Source organism: Pleurodeles waltl, chromosome 5, assembly GCF_031143425.1.
Source record: "Pleurodeles waltl isolate 20211129_DDA chromosome 5, aPleWal1.hap1.20221129, whole genome shotgun sequence".
NCBI lineage: Eukaryota > Metazoa > Chordata > Amphibia > Caudata > Salamandridae > Pleurodeles > Pleurodeles waltl.
The window spans coordinates 614,787,085-614,799,842 of NC_090444.1; the positions used below are offsets into that span (position 1 = coordinate 614,787,085).

At 42.6% G+C, this 12,758-nt stretch overlaps 1 protein-coding gene and 1 long non-coding RNA gene across 4 annotated transcripts in view; one reads left to right on the top strand and one right to left on the bottom strand.

Annotated features, from left to right (window-relative positions):
* SDCCAG8 (SHH signaling and ciliogenesis regulator SDCCAG8) overlaps positions 1–12,758 on the bottom strand; it is a 1,349,628-nt gene that overhangs the window by 858,697 nt on the left and 478,173 nt on the right. For both annotated transcript variants that reach the window (XM_069234464.1, XM_069234463.1), the window contains exon 13: positions 4,743–4,885. In XM_069234464.1, the coding sequence (XP_069090565.1) occupies positions 4,743–4,885 (143 nt within the window). The remainder of the gene's footprint in view (positions 1–4,742; positions 4,886–12,758) is intronic.
* The window catches only part of LOC138295871 (uncharacterized), a 207,512-nt gene continuing 200,886 nt past the window's right edge, over positions 6,133–12,758 (top strand). Inside the window, exon 1 of one of the 2 annotated variants that reach the window (XR_011203704.1) lies at positions 6,133–6,219. This is a non-coding gene — a long non-coding RNA (uncharacterized lncRNA). The other variant, XR_011203705.1, reaches the window with a different exon arrangement.

Genomic DNA, 12,758 nt, shown 5'->3' on the forward strand with positions numbered 1-12,758 from the left:
ACTCATCTAAGAGAAGATCACCTAAACCCACGGTTCTCATACTTCCGTGAACTATACATAAATAGCTCATCAAGTTTACGTTTTTTTGCATTCTGGTACTTGTAGGCCTGTTTATCTCTTTCAGATTTAGTTCTTCAAGTGCCATAATGTGAAAATAATCCTGCGCTAAATGACTTACTTGTGCACTGGTTAGGGAAATTTGAGAGTCCATTTAAGAAAAAGAGCACCAAAATGCACGGAAACCCTGGGACACAACGAGTTACCCTCGCCTAGAATATGGAAATTTGCGTGCCCATTAGGAACTACAAGTAACATAATGCAAATAAAAGAACCTAGCTGGATGAGCTACTCTTTCATGGAATATGGACACGTAGGAGCCCGTACAGTATAACAAATACTTAATGCAAAGAATAAACCTGGACTGAACGGCTTACACATGCAAGGCCCAGGGATGAGCGAGAGGACTGGAACCTGTTATTTACAGGAAAGGGTTTTAAACACCTGGGGGGAGGTGGGGTTGTACATAAAATGACACCCCACCCGTCCAACCGAAAACATTTCCTAAACACCCGAAATGAAATAAAGATGATCAAAAAGGCTATGTGTAAGAACAAAGGAGGGACGAGCAGAGGAACGATACGACAAATAGGATGTTGCACCAACTTTAGCGGTTACTGATGCGTTAAAAAGGGTATTGTGTGCTGTTCTGTCGACAATTATTTATTTCGTTGAATAACTGCTGGCTGCAATCCCTAAACCATGTGGTCACCTATCACAACAAAGTACTGCCCATCGCGTCTGAGTTTAGCACAACCCCGGGCATTTTAATAATAACTAAAAACTTTTGAAGGTTCATCAACCTCCAGCATAATTTTTTTTTCTACACGCAGGCTGTTCTTCTTCTGCTTCCTTCCATCTGTCAACCTTCTGGACTCAGCATCGCAGTTATCATACAGTATTTAATGTAAAAGCGTGCGGCACCCCCTCCTCCTCCGATATCTCAATACCAACTGTATAATAGGCTTCTGCTGCACGCCGTCTAAGAAACAGGAAGAGCGACAGGAAATAAACGCATACGTATGAGTAGCTGTAAAAAAAACTGACGGAGATTTGTAAAAATAAGGACACTGCTGCAGAACGACGGGCAGGAAACATCCAAAGGAAACGAAGAAAGCTTGGAGCACAACGTTAAAATGAATCCGCGGTTAGGCGTTAATGCTTCCGGGTCAGCATGGTCTCAAAATCTTTCTCGTCGATAATGAAGAATGGTTCTGATCCTATCAGAAAATCTTTGTGCCAACACAGGCAACACATTTACGCAGAAACTACGCGTGTGTCTGATTTGCTTCTGCAAGTTTACACGAAATACCGTCCAACAGTTACACAAAATGAAAAAATGACAGTAAGCTACATTTTTAGTTTGAAACAAGTTACATTTCACACTAACAAGTAGCGCAAAAAAAAAAAAAACTACTGCAAACAACAGCTGTTCGTGTTCTGTTCGTTCGTGCTGGTTCCGCAATTAAGCAACATGATGTAATTTTGGGAATTGTGTACAAGCTTAATTCATGAAATCATGCGAAATTCATGAAATCACATGACAGAATCGCAAAAGAAATGTTACCAGTGTAATTACACAATTTGGCGTTATTTCAGACTTTTTTGTAGCAAGGCACAGTTACACAAGATTATACTGGCGTAGAGGAAATTTCACCTAGGTTTAGCTGATGTTCTGAAGTGCATGCCAGGCTTCATATGGATACATAAATACATTAGTGGTCTTTGGACGCCACCCAAAGCTCCAAAAACGAAGCAAAAATGAGTAGATGGGAAAAAAACAGAGTTAGAAGTTATAACAAATAACGAGTTACTCATAAAATGGATCCAAGACAACCAGAAACAGAGCTGTTTTCATTTTAAATGCCATGCTTTGAATGGCCTTGGTTGGTCATTTTAAAAAGTAGTAGTTGAGATTTTGCAAAATGCGAACATTTGGGTGCGAGCTTTACCGAACTACCCCAACTCCCACCGTTACTCTTCCCTTTGCACCCCCCACAGCACTGCACTAATTTGTTATGTTAGGGATGTATGCAGCACAGTGCCTGCAATGTAATAGAAAGGTGTTAAGGAGCTAAAACAATTCAGCCAACAAGATTAAAAAACAAGAAATCAGCGGGGCTACCTGAAATTTAGGGCCAGATGTAGCAAAGGTTTTTTTACCCATTCTATGTCTATGGGAAAAAGTGTTTGTACATATGGCCCTTAATGCCAAACACAAACCTGCTCCAAGCCAGCAGGGGATTTACGGATATGTACATCCAAACCAATGTACTTGTAACAGGAGTGACAAGACAATATAACACAGAGGATAGCTCTGCACAATTACTGCTGATCGCCTTGCAAATTCGTCTTCTAGATCTTGGGAATAAACTAACAAGGGGCACTCGAGTTTGTGTGCTTTTCACTCAGATGCAAGTTTGCTATTATGTAATGGATGACTTTTGTGTTGTTTAAAGTAGACTTAAACTGAAGTGGGTTATTGCTTACAGCAAACACATGGTTATTATTTGCAAAAATAAGTAATAACCAGTTGAAACCAAGCTATGGGTCACTGCTAAAACTGCAGCAGTGTCACTCCTCTTTAAACGACCGAATGACAAATATTAGTGTTATGTATGGCTCTCACAGAGATACACTAGTGCGAACATCAGATTCTGGCTGGTTATTCATTGCTATGACAAGGTAAAAATTAGTAACACATAGAATTTAAGATGGGCAACAGTGAATTACGGGGATATTTTCATCAAATAGACAACAAGAGCGAAGTTCGAGCTGCCTATGATACTACTCACAAGATGTGGTGAAAAATATCCCCATAATTCTCTGTTGACTCATCTAGAATTGTATATTTTGTATGGTCCCCAAATTCATCTGCCCCTGCTTTCAACTGTTACACAGGGGCAGTGGAGTAATGTGGGAGCCATTTATAATATGGTCTCTTCTCACTTTCTGAGGCCTCTCCTCCACAAGCTGTGACCTCTGGTTTGCAGCGCTGCTCTGACAGGCTGACAGACAGCCCTGTCAGGCCAGACTGGAATTGCTTTATGGTGTGGCATCAGTGGGTAAGAGCTTTTGTTAACAACTGTTGATACATCATATCAGTGAGTTACTGGATTTGCATCTAGTTATTCACACAAGTGGCTCACTACCAGGGCCATACATTAAAACAATTGTTACACACTGTTGCTACATCATAAAGGAATTCCAGGCTGCTCTGACAGGCTTTCCTGAGACAGTAAGCACAGGTGGAGGAAAAGAGGGTGCAACCTCAGAAGGGAAGGTGGTGAGATCGCATAGAGAGGGGGGCTGGAGACCTGGTATTTATGTTTTACATGTAGACAGTGGAGTAAAAACCCATGTATGGCTCCCCATTACTCCTCTGCCCTTGTCAGCAGTGGCAAGCAGAATCATATGATTTGTGACCCAAATATATTATAAAATGATATAAGGCTAAAAACGGAATAAGAAGGATGTTTTCCACCTCGGGGGTTCTGGGCAGCATGATTGACAACTCGGGCTTCATTCTGGTTGTGTATTTGATGTCAATCAGAACCCCAAGGTGAAAAATCTCCTGCTTATTCACTGTAGCCCATCTATTGTTTCTATATGTGTAGATAATCCACCATGTTGTAATGCTCTTTTTGTTCCATACAGAAGCTTTGGTATTGATCTCTCGGGGAGTGAAGTCTTCTTAAGGTAGTCTTATGTATGAATCCTACTGAAAGAAACAAGTCTGAGCCACTAGAGTGATCTTCATAATCTCTGAGAGGCGATGAGCACAGTCGCTTTGTACTAACCAATAGCAAGCGATTACCAGATACCTCAGGTGCTTGTTGACCAGAAGACATTGCGTTGAGGAGGGATGCAAAACAAATAAATAAAATGAACAGCACAATACAAAAAGGCGGCCAACATGAAGTGTCACAAGGGATTCAGACCCATACAATTGAGAAATGTATTTGGTGTTTGTCAAGGAAGAGGAAATATGAGGGGCTAACAAAATGTGAAGGAACAAGTAGTGGTCAAACCCACATAGCAGTAGACACCATATTTAAGGCACTGGCTACCAGCAACTTCAAAGCTCTGTTAACACATCAATGATTCTCTACTACTGTAAAAAAAAAAAAAAAAAAAAAGACGTGCTAGCAAAGTCGTGAAGAAAGGCTACACTTCAAGTTCCAAGAATCAAGAAGGAAAAAAAAACACACAACTGGCTTTTGTAAATGTAACACAATTCACATAACAAACAGGACTGTGGAATTTCTGCTTGAAATCAGCAGCCTTCACACAATTACATTTTTGAGTAGGTTGCATTGACTGAACCGTATATTGTACATATCAAGCTTGAGTGTTACAGAACTACACACAAACTCGCCGAGCTGGTTACGTTTTCTGCAAGCCACATGTGCCATTCCGTTCTTGCGTCTTTCATATTACAAAAATGAAACACAGCATGATCCAGACAAAAAAGAAGAGATCTGACAAAAACATTGGACCCCAATGAGGCATTTCCTATTTTAACCCGTTGCCTCTCGCCAAAAGTACCATTTATTCATGTGTGGCTGAGCACAGCCCTGCAGTCTGGTGAGCGTGGGGGACAGCCACAAATATCTGTAACTACTGAAAAGGCCGTGGCAAAAATAATCAGGCTTTTGTAGCATGTAACAGGATTAGAGGGGTACCTGGTGAGGTGCAGTTGGCGCTCGGATTTGCCCAGCAGTTCTGTCAATCGCAGGCACTCGTCTTTTGCTCCCGTCGCGTCTTGCTGGACGTGTTCCAGACGCTGCTTGTTGTCACTCAGCTCGAATCCCAGCTTTTCGATTTCCTCAAGGAAAAAAATACGTCAAAAAATGAAAGTGAGATGAAAACTGCATAGAATGTGCTCGTCTCAAGCAGAAAAAGCTTTTTTTGTCTCTCTGTCATGCAAAAATGATATATTTGTTGTTACATTTGAAACCAGCATATTTTCACAAGAAATAGGTATTGTCCCATACTCAGTATATGACATTTTTAAGAATCTGCATCAAACAGTGGCAGTGTTTTTGTTTAGCAAGCAAGAATCCACTAATTGCACCGATGTCAGCACAAATTTAAACTGATACATGTAATGATCAGACGGCGCAAAACGTTGCTTTCGCATTGGACGGTCGGTGCAAATATCAGTATATAACTGCGTCAGTGCGATCTGTGCTATAAAAAAAATACACGCTGCAAAACTGCACCAGCACCGTGTCACCCGTCTAATTGTACCCCCACGTCCCTGTTCAAACAAACCAACGTTGCGTTGTTGCGTGGCGCAGGTGTGCGTCACAATGATAGACTACCTATAGAATCCCAGTATTCAGTAATTTTCCGCGTTGCAATTGCCCGGAAATAGGTGACATGCATCGTAAACTATGTTTTGAATGCACCTTACCAAACTATTTATTCATGTATTAGTAGCAGCTCTGTAACAGAGCATACATTAGCAAAATATGTGCACAATGCTACAGTCGGACAAAATGCCTATATTAAAATATAGATGCACTTAATATTTGTACATTCGTTTCTCTGCTTTGTATAAATCGCTTGTACGATGTCACAGCATTTCCTGAAGTTTCTAAGTATTTTTCAAACGTCTCATCGATAGATCCATTCGAAAAAAACGGAACATCGTGTCTGCATTATAACAACGTAATGTATTTTTAAAAAGATCCATCGCAAATGTGTTTTTCTATGTAGCTTGACAGGAAAGTCAAAAGTGATGTACATACTTATAGAAAAGTTTTAAGGAAAATACTTTCAGACTCACATAATACAAGATATATGTAAATCACACAATGCTAATTTATTTGGGTGTTTTGTAAAGTGATGTGTTTCACAATGCTCAAGTCAAGTGTGCTAAAGGAAACATAAATAAACAAGAACTGCCAAGGCCATTACGTCTGGGTTTAATGTGCCAACGCATGCAGCACAAGCACATTAAGACGGACTGTATTGAAGGCTCCCTTGCCTTCTACACAGTCCTGTTTTTCTAGTTTAAATAAAGGGTTGAAAGCAAAGGAGCCTTCGTTATAGTCCTTCCTTATTGTCTACAACACAGACAGAATCGAAGGAATATAGAGGTGGTTGTGTTGCTACCCGACCTGCCTTTGCTAAGGAAACAAAACGACAAGAAAGGTAACGGGACTATCAATATAACCCGCCTTTTATTTCTAACGAGAAACATGGTCAGCTGAAAACCGCATAAAATGGTGAGAGGGAACATGAGAAGGTGACGGGTGGATTTTAAGCTGACAAGGAGCACACGGGGAGGGAAATACGCAAGGAGGAGGCGGGTGGAAGAGGTGACAAAGAGCACAAGAGAAAAGACGGACAAAGGAGGGCGGAAAGGGGTCGAAGGAACAGAACATGAGAGGGTGGCGGGCAGGACGGGGTTGTCGAGAAGGAAGGGTCAGGAGTCAAATAGCAAAATACACAGGAGGGAACTAACAGGAGTGGAGAAAGGGGGCTACAGATGTAATGTAGTCCCTATTGCACTTCAGTGCAGGCACTTACATGTAGGAGGCAGAAGTTAACATGAGAACAGCCAACAGCATTAGCTAAGAGAAAATTACTCCTTTGGGCTGGAGGAAAGATATGACGGACAACGTGTCCAGCCAACGGCTGAAACAGAGTTGCTGACCCAAAGACTACTGAATAAATACTGTCAGCATTGGGTCAGTTTGACAACTGCGCTGCCAAAACCTAGACCACAAAAGATAAAACTAACTCAGTGATTAAGGTCAGCTGATGTCCAGTTGAATGCAGAGCAGATGACTTGTTTGACATACTTCAGTCCTTGTCTCGAGGTTTAGAATTGAGTAGCCAAACATTTGTTTTTAGAAGTCACAAGTATTTAGATACTGCTCCAAAGGCCGGTTTCAAACTGTTCCAGAGTTTGGAACTCTGCACTCCCAGTGACTGGCTGCTATGTTTTTGCAGTATGAAGTATCATTGGGGAATCATGTGGGAGGAGGTCGATCAGATATTCATAGTAGTGAGGTAATGGAATGTCAATTTTTGCAGGTTCCAGTAGCCCTTCTACATAAAAAATACATACATTTATTTATTGAGAAGCACCCGAGCAAGAGGGTAGATGTGCAATCCACTTTGGTGGAAGATTCAAGAGATCTTATTCAGACGTGTTATCGCTGGTCAAATAATGCCAAAACACTCCCAGGAACCCGTGCCAACTCTCAGGAGTGGCTGGTGTAAGGAACTGGGCTGCTGGTTGAGGGGGATAAAACCCTACTCAAACAGAAACCACAGTCCTTGACAGGGTAAAGTCATAAGCAAACCCTAGATGAACTCATGCTTAACCCCCTGGTAGCTTGGTACAGAGGAGTCAGGCTTAAATTAGAGGCAACGTGTAAGTATTTGTGCAACACTTCAAGTAGTAACACAATGAAAACACACCACAAAAGGGTCCCAAATCAGATTTAGAAAACTAGGTTATTCCTTAACAAACGAGACAAGACTAAAACTACAAAAAAAACAATTAGTAGAGCTGAAGATATGCAGGTTTGAAAATTTCAGTGAAAATAGCGTAAAATAGCACAAAGTGCCACCTGTGGACAGCTGCTCACCACAGACTTGGACTAAGTCACAAGTTTAGGCTGAACGTGATGGAGCGTGAGTCAGCTACAGGAACCCAATTAGGCCCGCTGAACAAGAGTGCCTGTTTTGTGGCGCATTGTGAAGGCCGAGGATGCGTCATACAGCTGAGGTGATGTGCCGGTTCAGAGGAGCTGTAGAACTGCAATGCAAGGCCCTGTGTCGTCACTGAGGTTCCCGCCGATGAAAGCTTGCGTTGCAAAGTCTGGCATCGAGGATGCACCACACAGTTGAGGCGATGCATCTGTTCCAAAAGGCTGTGATGAGGGAACCTGTGTCACCAGAGGATGCTACTGACAAGAGATTTGCCAAGCAAGGGCCTGCGTCGGTGAAGCTTCGCATAACAGTGGATTTGGTGCAGGCACAGAGGTTGATGCAGAGCCCTGGTACTGGGTAGACCTTTGCAGCAGAGGTGATGAGGACAGAGGTTATGTGTCACCTCTGCTCAGGACTGCACTGCGGAACAGCAGCAATGCGTCAGTTCTACCGGGTGCAGAGATGGGCTAGCAGAACACCTGGAAGCCCACTTCCAAGGTTCCAGGAGTGGGATGACACCACCTGGTAGGGTTGGACTCACAAATGAGAGTCCAGATGCATGGGTTCAAGGTTGTTTGAGCCTCCTGTCCCTGAGGCTCTAGTCAGGAGGCCAGGCACCTAGCCTTTGGAGTCAATTTGGGGTCCTGGGTTTGAAAAATGCAGGTTCAGTCCTTTTTACCCAGGCAAGAGGGCAGCAGGTCAGGACAGCAGTCTTTTCAGAGCAGAAGTTCTGCAGAGTAGCAGTCCTTTCAGCAGCATAGCAGTCCCTCTTCCTGGCAGAGTATCCACAATTTCAGAAGTGTACGAAAGTGTTGGTGTCTGAGGTACAATATTTGTATCCAGTTCATCCTTTGAATTCGGAGGAAGCTTCCAGAGGCTTTCCTATGAAGTGCACAGGTGTTCCGCCTTACTTGCCCTGTTTCCAGACTAACTGCAGGAGGTATGCAGCCACGGGCGGCTCCTCGTTAGGGCAGAGCAGTGTCACCCCCCCACCAGCAACAGAAGCTGCAAACCTTTGAGAACAAAAGTGTAATAAACTATGTTTATTATCCTTTCGTTGTGAAAGTGGTGGGTCTTGTGGGGTGATTTGGATGAGGGGAGTGCACTGTGCACTCCCCTCAGTGCACATGTTTTTGGCCGGCTGTCTCAGGCTGTCAAAAAACACACGTGCAGTGTGCTCTCTTCAGCCAGGCACTGTGTTGCTGGGCTGGAGGAGGCACATGCTCTAAGTCTGCCTGGGAGTACCCGCCCAATCCTAACGCTACTCTGAGCGGCCTTAGGATTGGCCGCAGGGCAGGCTAAGAGCCTGTACCTGCAGCGATGAATGAAAGGATTGGTGCGGCGGTGGATCAGGTAGGATTTTTTTTATTTTAAAAGATGTATTAAATATACCCCTCCCCCTACTTTGTGAGCGCAGCGAGCCTCGACTGTATGCAGCCCTTTGTGTGGAGGCAGGACACAACCTATTCAAGTATAAGTAGGGCTGTGCCAAACTGCTCCCTCGTGTCCTGCCAGTGATGGCCCATCCAGGCACACTCTCCATTGTGTGTGGCTGTCTAGGAGAATGCACAAAGCCCAACTGTAAACTACACCCAGTGATGTGATCCAGAGTCAAGCTGCAGGCACCAAATGACAAAAGCATGAAAATGGCAACTTTCTAAAAGTGGCATTTTCAAAATTGCAATAAAAAAACTGACTAACACAAAAGAGGATTTTTCATACAATTCCAAAGATACCAAACATGAACTTGTTACCTGTTTCCAATTTGGAAGTTACAGCCTATTAGATGTAATAAGGTATCTCCAATGTTATCCTATGGAAGATGTAGGCCTGGCAGCAGCTAAAAACACATTTAAGGGTTGTCCACTATAAGGACATAAAAAATTTAAAAGTATACGTCCTACTTTTTAACTACACTTCACCAGATCCCCTGGGCTGTCCAGGGCCTACCACAGGGGTGGCTTATAAGTATTAAGAAGGAATGGTTGGCCTGGAAAGAGGTTTATTTTGCCAGTTCAAAATGCCAGTTTAACACTTCACACAGGATGCAATGGTAGGCCTGAGACATGTTTAATAGAGTTACTTGAGTGGATAGCACAATCAGTGCTGGAGGCCCAATGGTAGCATTTAATCTACAGGCCCTGCATACATGTAGTACCACTTTACTAGGGACTTATAAGTAAACTAAATGTGCCAATTGTGTGTAAGCCAATGTTACTATTTTTAAAGGATTGAGTACATGGACTTTAACACTTGTTAGGAGTGCAAAGAGCCCTAAGGCCAGCAAAAACGAGATCAGCAAAAATAGTAGGGGTGAAGGCAAAAAGTTTGGGGGGAGACAATCCTAAGGCTGACATGTCTAACAAGTGGCCAACTATCATGTTTCACAATGCAATAAGCCACAGTATGGCCAATATGGTAGAAGGCAGCTTACAGTCCATCATAAGGGAGGAAGATACTCTCTGATGTTTGCCACACCTACTTTAATTCCTCTCAGGGTCATGAAGCAGATGGTGTTGCTCTATGTATTCTTGTAATTGTTCTGTAAACAAGATTTCCCACATTTTGCTGGGGTATGTGAGATGCAAAATTGGTCAACTGTGTGAGAACTTATAGTTGTTCTGTTAGCCAAATTTCCCAGATTTTGCAGATCCCAAGTATAGGTGTAAGTGACCTCAGCCATCTTAAACTGAGATATTGGAAAGGTTATCCTCTGGACCCAATCGCAATACAGCTAAGCAAATACCTTCACCTTTTTATTGCCATTATTGCCTTCCCATCAAACGAACCCACAGCCTCCTCCTCTGTTAGGAATCGCTAGTAGTCTAATTCCAGCATGCTGCTCAAGTGATTCATTACCTCCACTACCATAGCTGTAGGAATATTAACCTGCACATGTTTTCTATGGTCTTTGATTTCCTCAAAAGACTTACTAGAATAAATCAAATGCCTGACAACCCTATTGATATGCTATATTGGCTAAAAGCATAGGGCAAACCTGTAAACCCCTCTGACTTCTTCTGCTGACCTAAAATCCTCACACTTTGACCATTTGGCTGTGCAATCCACCATTCCCTCGCCTAAAGCTGCCTGTAATGCCTCTCCTAGTTTTGTCTTTCTTGCTGCCTTTTTCCACCCTCTGTCTCTTAATTCTCCCAGCTTCCATAGGGAATTCGCCTCTAACTGTACAAGATAACATTCTAAACCAAGCTAATTATATGACTACGATGTATATACTGGACAGATCAATATGGCTCCTCCCTTGTAAGGACGACATGGTTTCTTCCGTCTCTGCTGACACGAACTCTTGCATGACAACATTCTCCCTAACCACCCACCTCCCTGTAAACACTCCATCAGTGTGGAGCAAATCGTTGAAGAAGCACAATTTAACACCCATGAGCTTGCACTCTTGAATTCTTAACTCATCCTCATCTATACGTCATCATAGCACCTTCCCATAATTCAGGACAATTTATAGACATTCACATCACTTGCTCCTTCCAATCAAGGTGCCTCTCCAAAATGATCCACCCTACCCACCACCCCATTGTTTCTGACCAAAAACAACCCTATCTTGTCAAAACCACTACCACCCTCTGTTCCTCTTACCTTTCTATGATTCAGCAGCTCAGAAAAACTCAAACCTCCAGAAGGCTTCTTTAATCTCATTAAGCTTTACCTCTCTCACAGCTCTTCTTTCATACTATTACCCACTCTAAGCTGTGTCCTTCCTGATTGTAGAATTGCAACCTTTAAGTGTGCAAATACTTCAGCTATTATCCAGGAGAAATACCTAGCTATCCTCATGCTTGCTGGGTCATGGGAAAATAACTAATTCTACTACTGCTGGACACGTGGGTAGCAGACGTTACACACACTGGGCGAGGAAGGAGATGAAGGGGCTGAGGCGCTGACTAATAGCCACCATGTGGGCGGAAATGTTAGACCACTGGGAGACACTAGATGCCTCCATGGAGGGTGACTCTGACGGGACATCAGTCTAAGGTGTGCCAGTAATGGATGAGCGCTAACCAATGACCAGCCCACAAGGGCCCCATGGGGGGGAGTGACTCCCTGTCTCACAAACATACAGCTGGGAAAATTTGACTACTAAGTCACCGCCAATGCAATTTCATGTGCTACGGTCTGAATGGAATAAAAATCACTGAGATAATAGCATTATCATGCATGAAATGGACACTCAAATTGTACAATAATGTAATTGAGAAACCTGAGTATTATATTACGACCGTGTGTACAAAAAAAAAGAAACAAACTTGAAATTACAAATTTGTTTGGAAAAAAAAAAAGAATTCTGTGACTTAGATTCTCATTTCACACAACTACTCATCAGACAGAATCACCAGGATAAAAACTGAAAAAAATGAATGCTGTTATCATTAACAAAAGTAATTTAAATGCTCCTGAAGTCCAGCTGTACCATTCCATCCTTATAACCCCCTTCAAACGTAACTCATGCTTATAACTGAGCATAGCAAGACTTCACACCATCAACTCTGTATTCATGAATTGATTAACTCTACCCTTTATTAATGGTTTTTGAGTAAAGTGAGACATGACGCCATCAGCTCTGTATTCATAAATGAATCAAATGAAGTCCTTACTTTTGAATTCTCCTTCCCCTATGACACCATCCTCGTGAAAGCCTTTAGACTGGGAAGGTAGACTAAGACTTCAAACAAAGTCACTATATAAACTTGCATCCATTCTCTTAGCCAACAGTCTCTTTTGCCATTTTCGTGAATCTATCAAATGGCAAAGACACCATTCCTGACTTCACTATTGCCAAGTAGGACCACATTCAAAACTCTGATCCCATCAACATTGACTGTTCTAAACATTTTCTTATCCCACTGTCAGTTCACACCAAAGTGCTATAAACAAAGCCCAAACCAAAAGAGAATGTTTGTGGAGTTAATATTACAGGAGTATATACTATGACCAGTTGTTCCTGATCTTCTTTAGACCACAATGCAGGAAGGAAAACAGAAGGCAGAATGAAT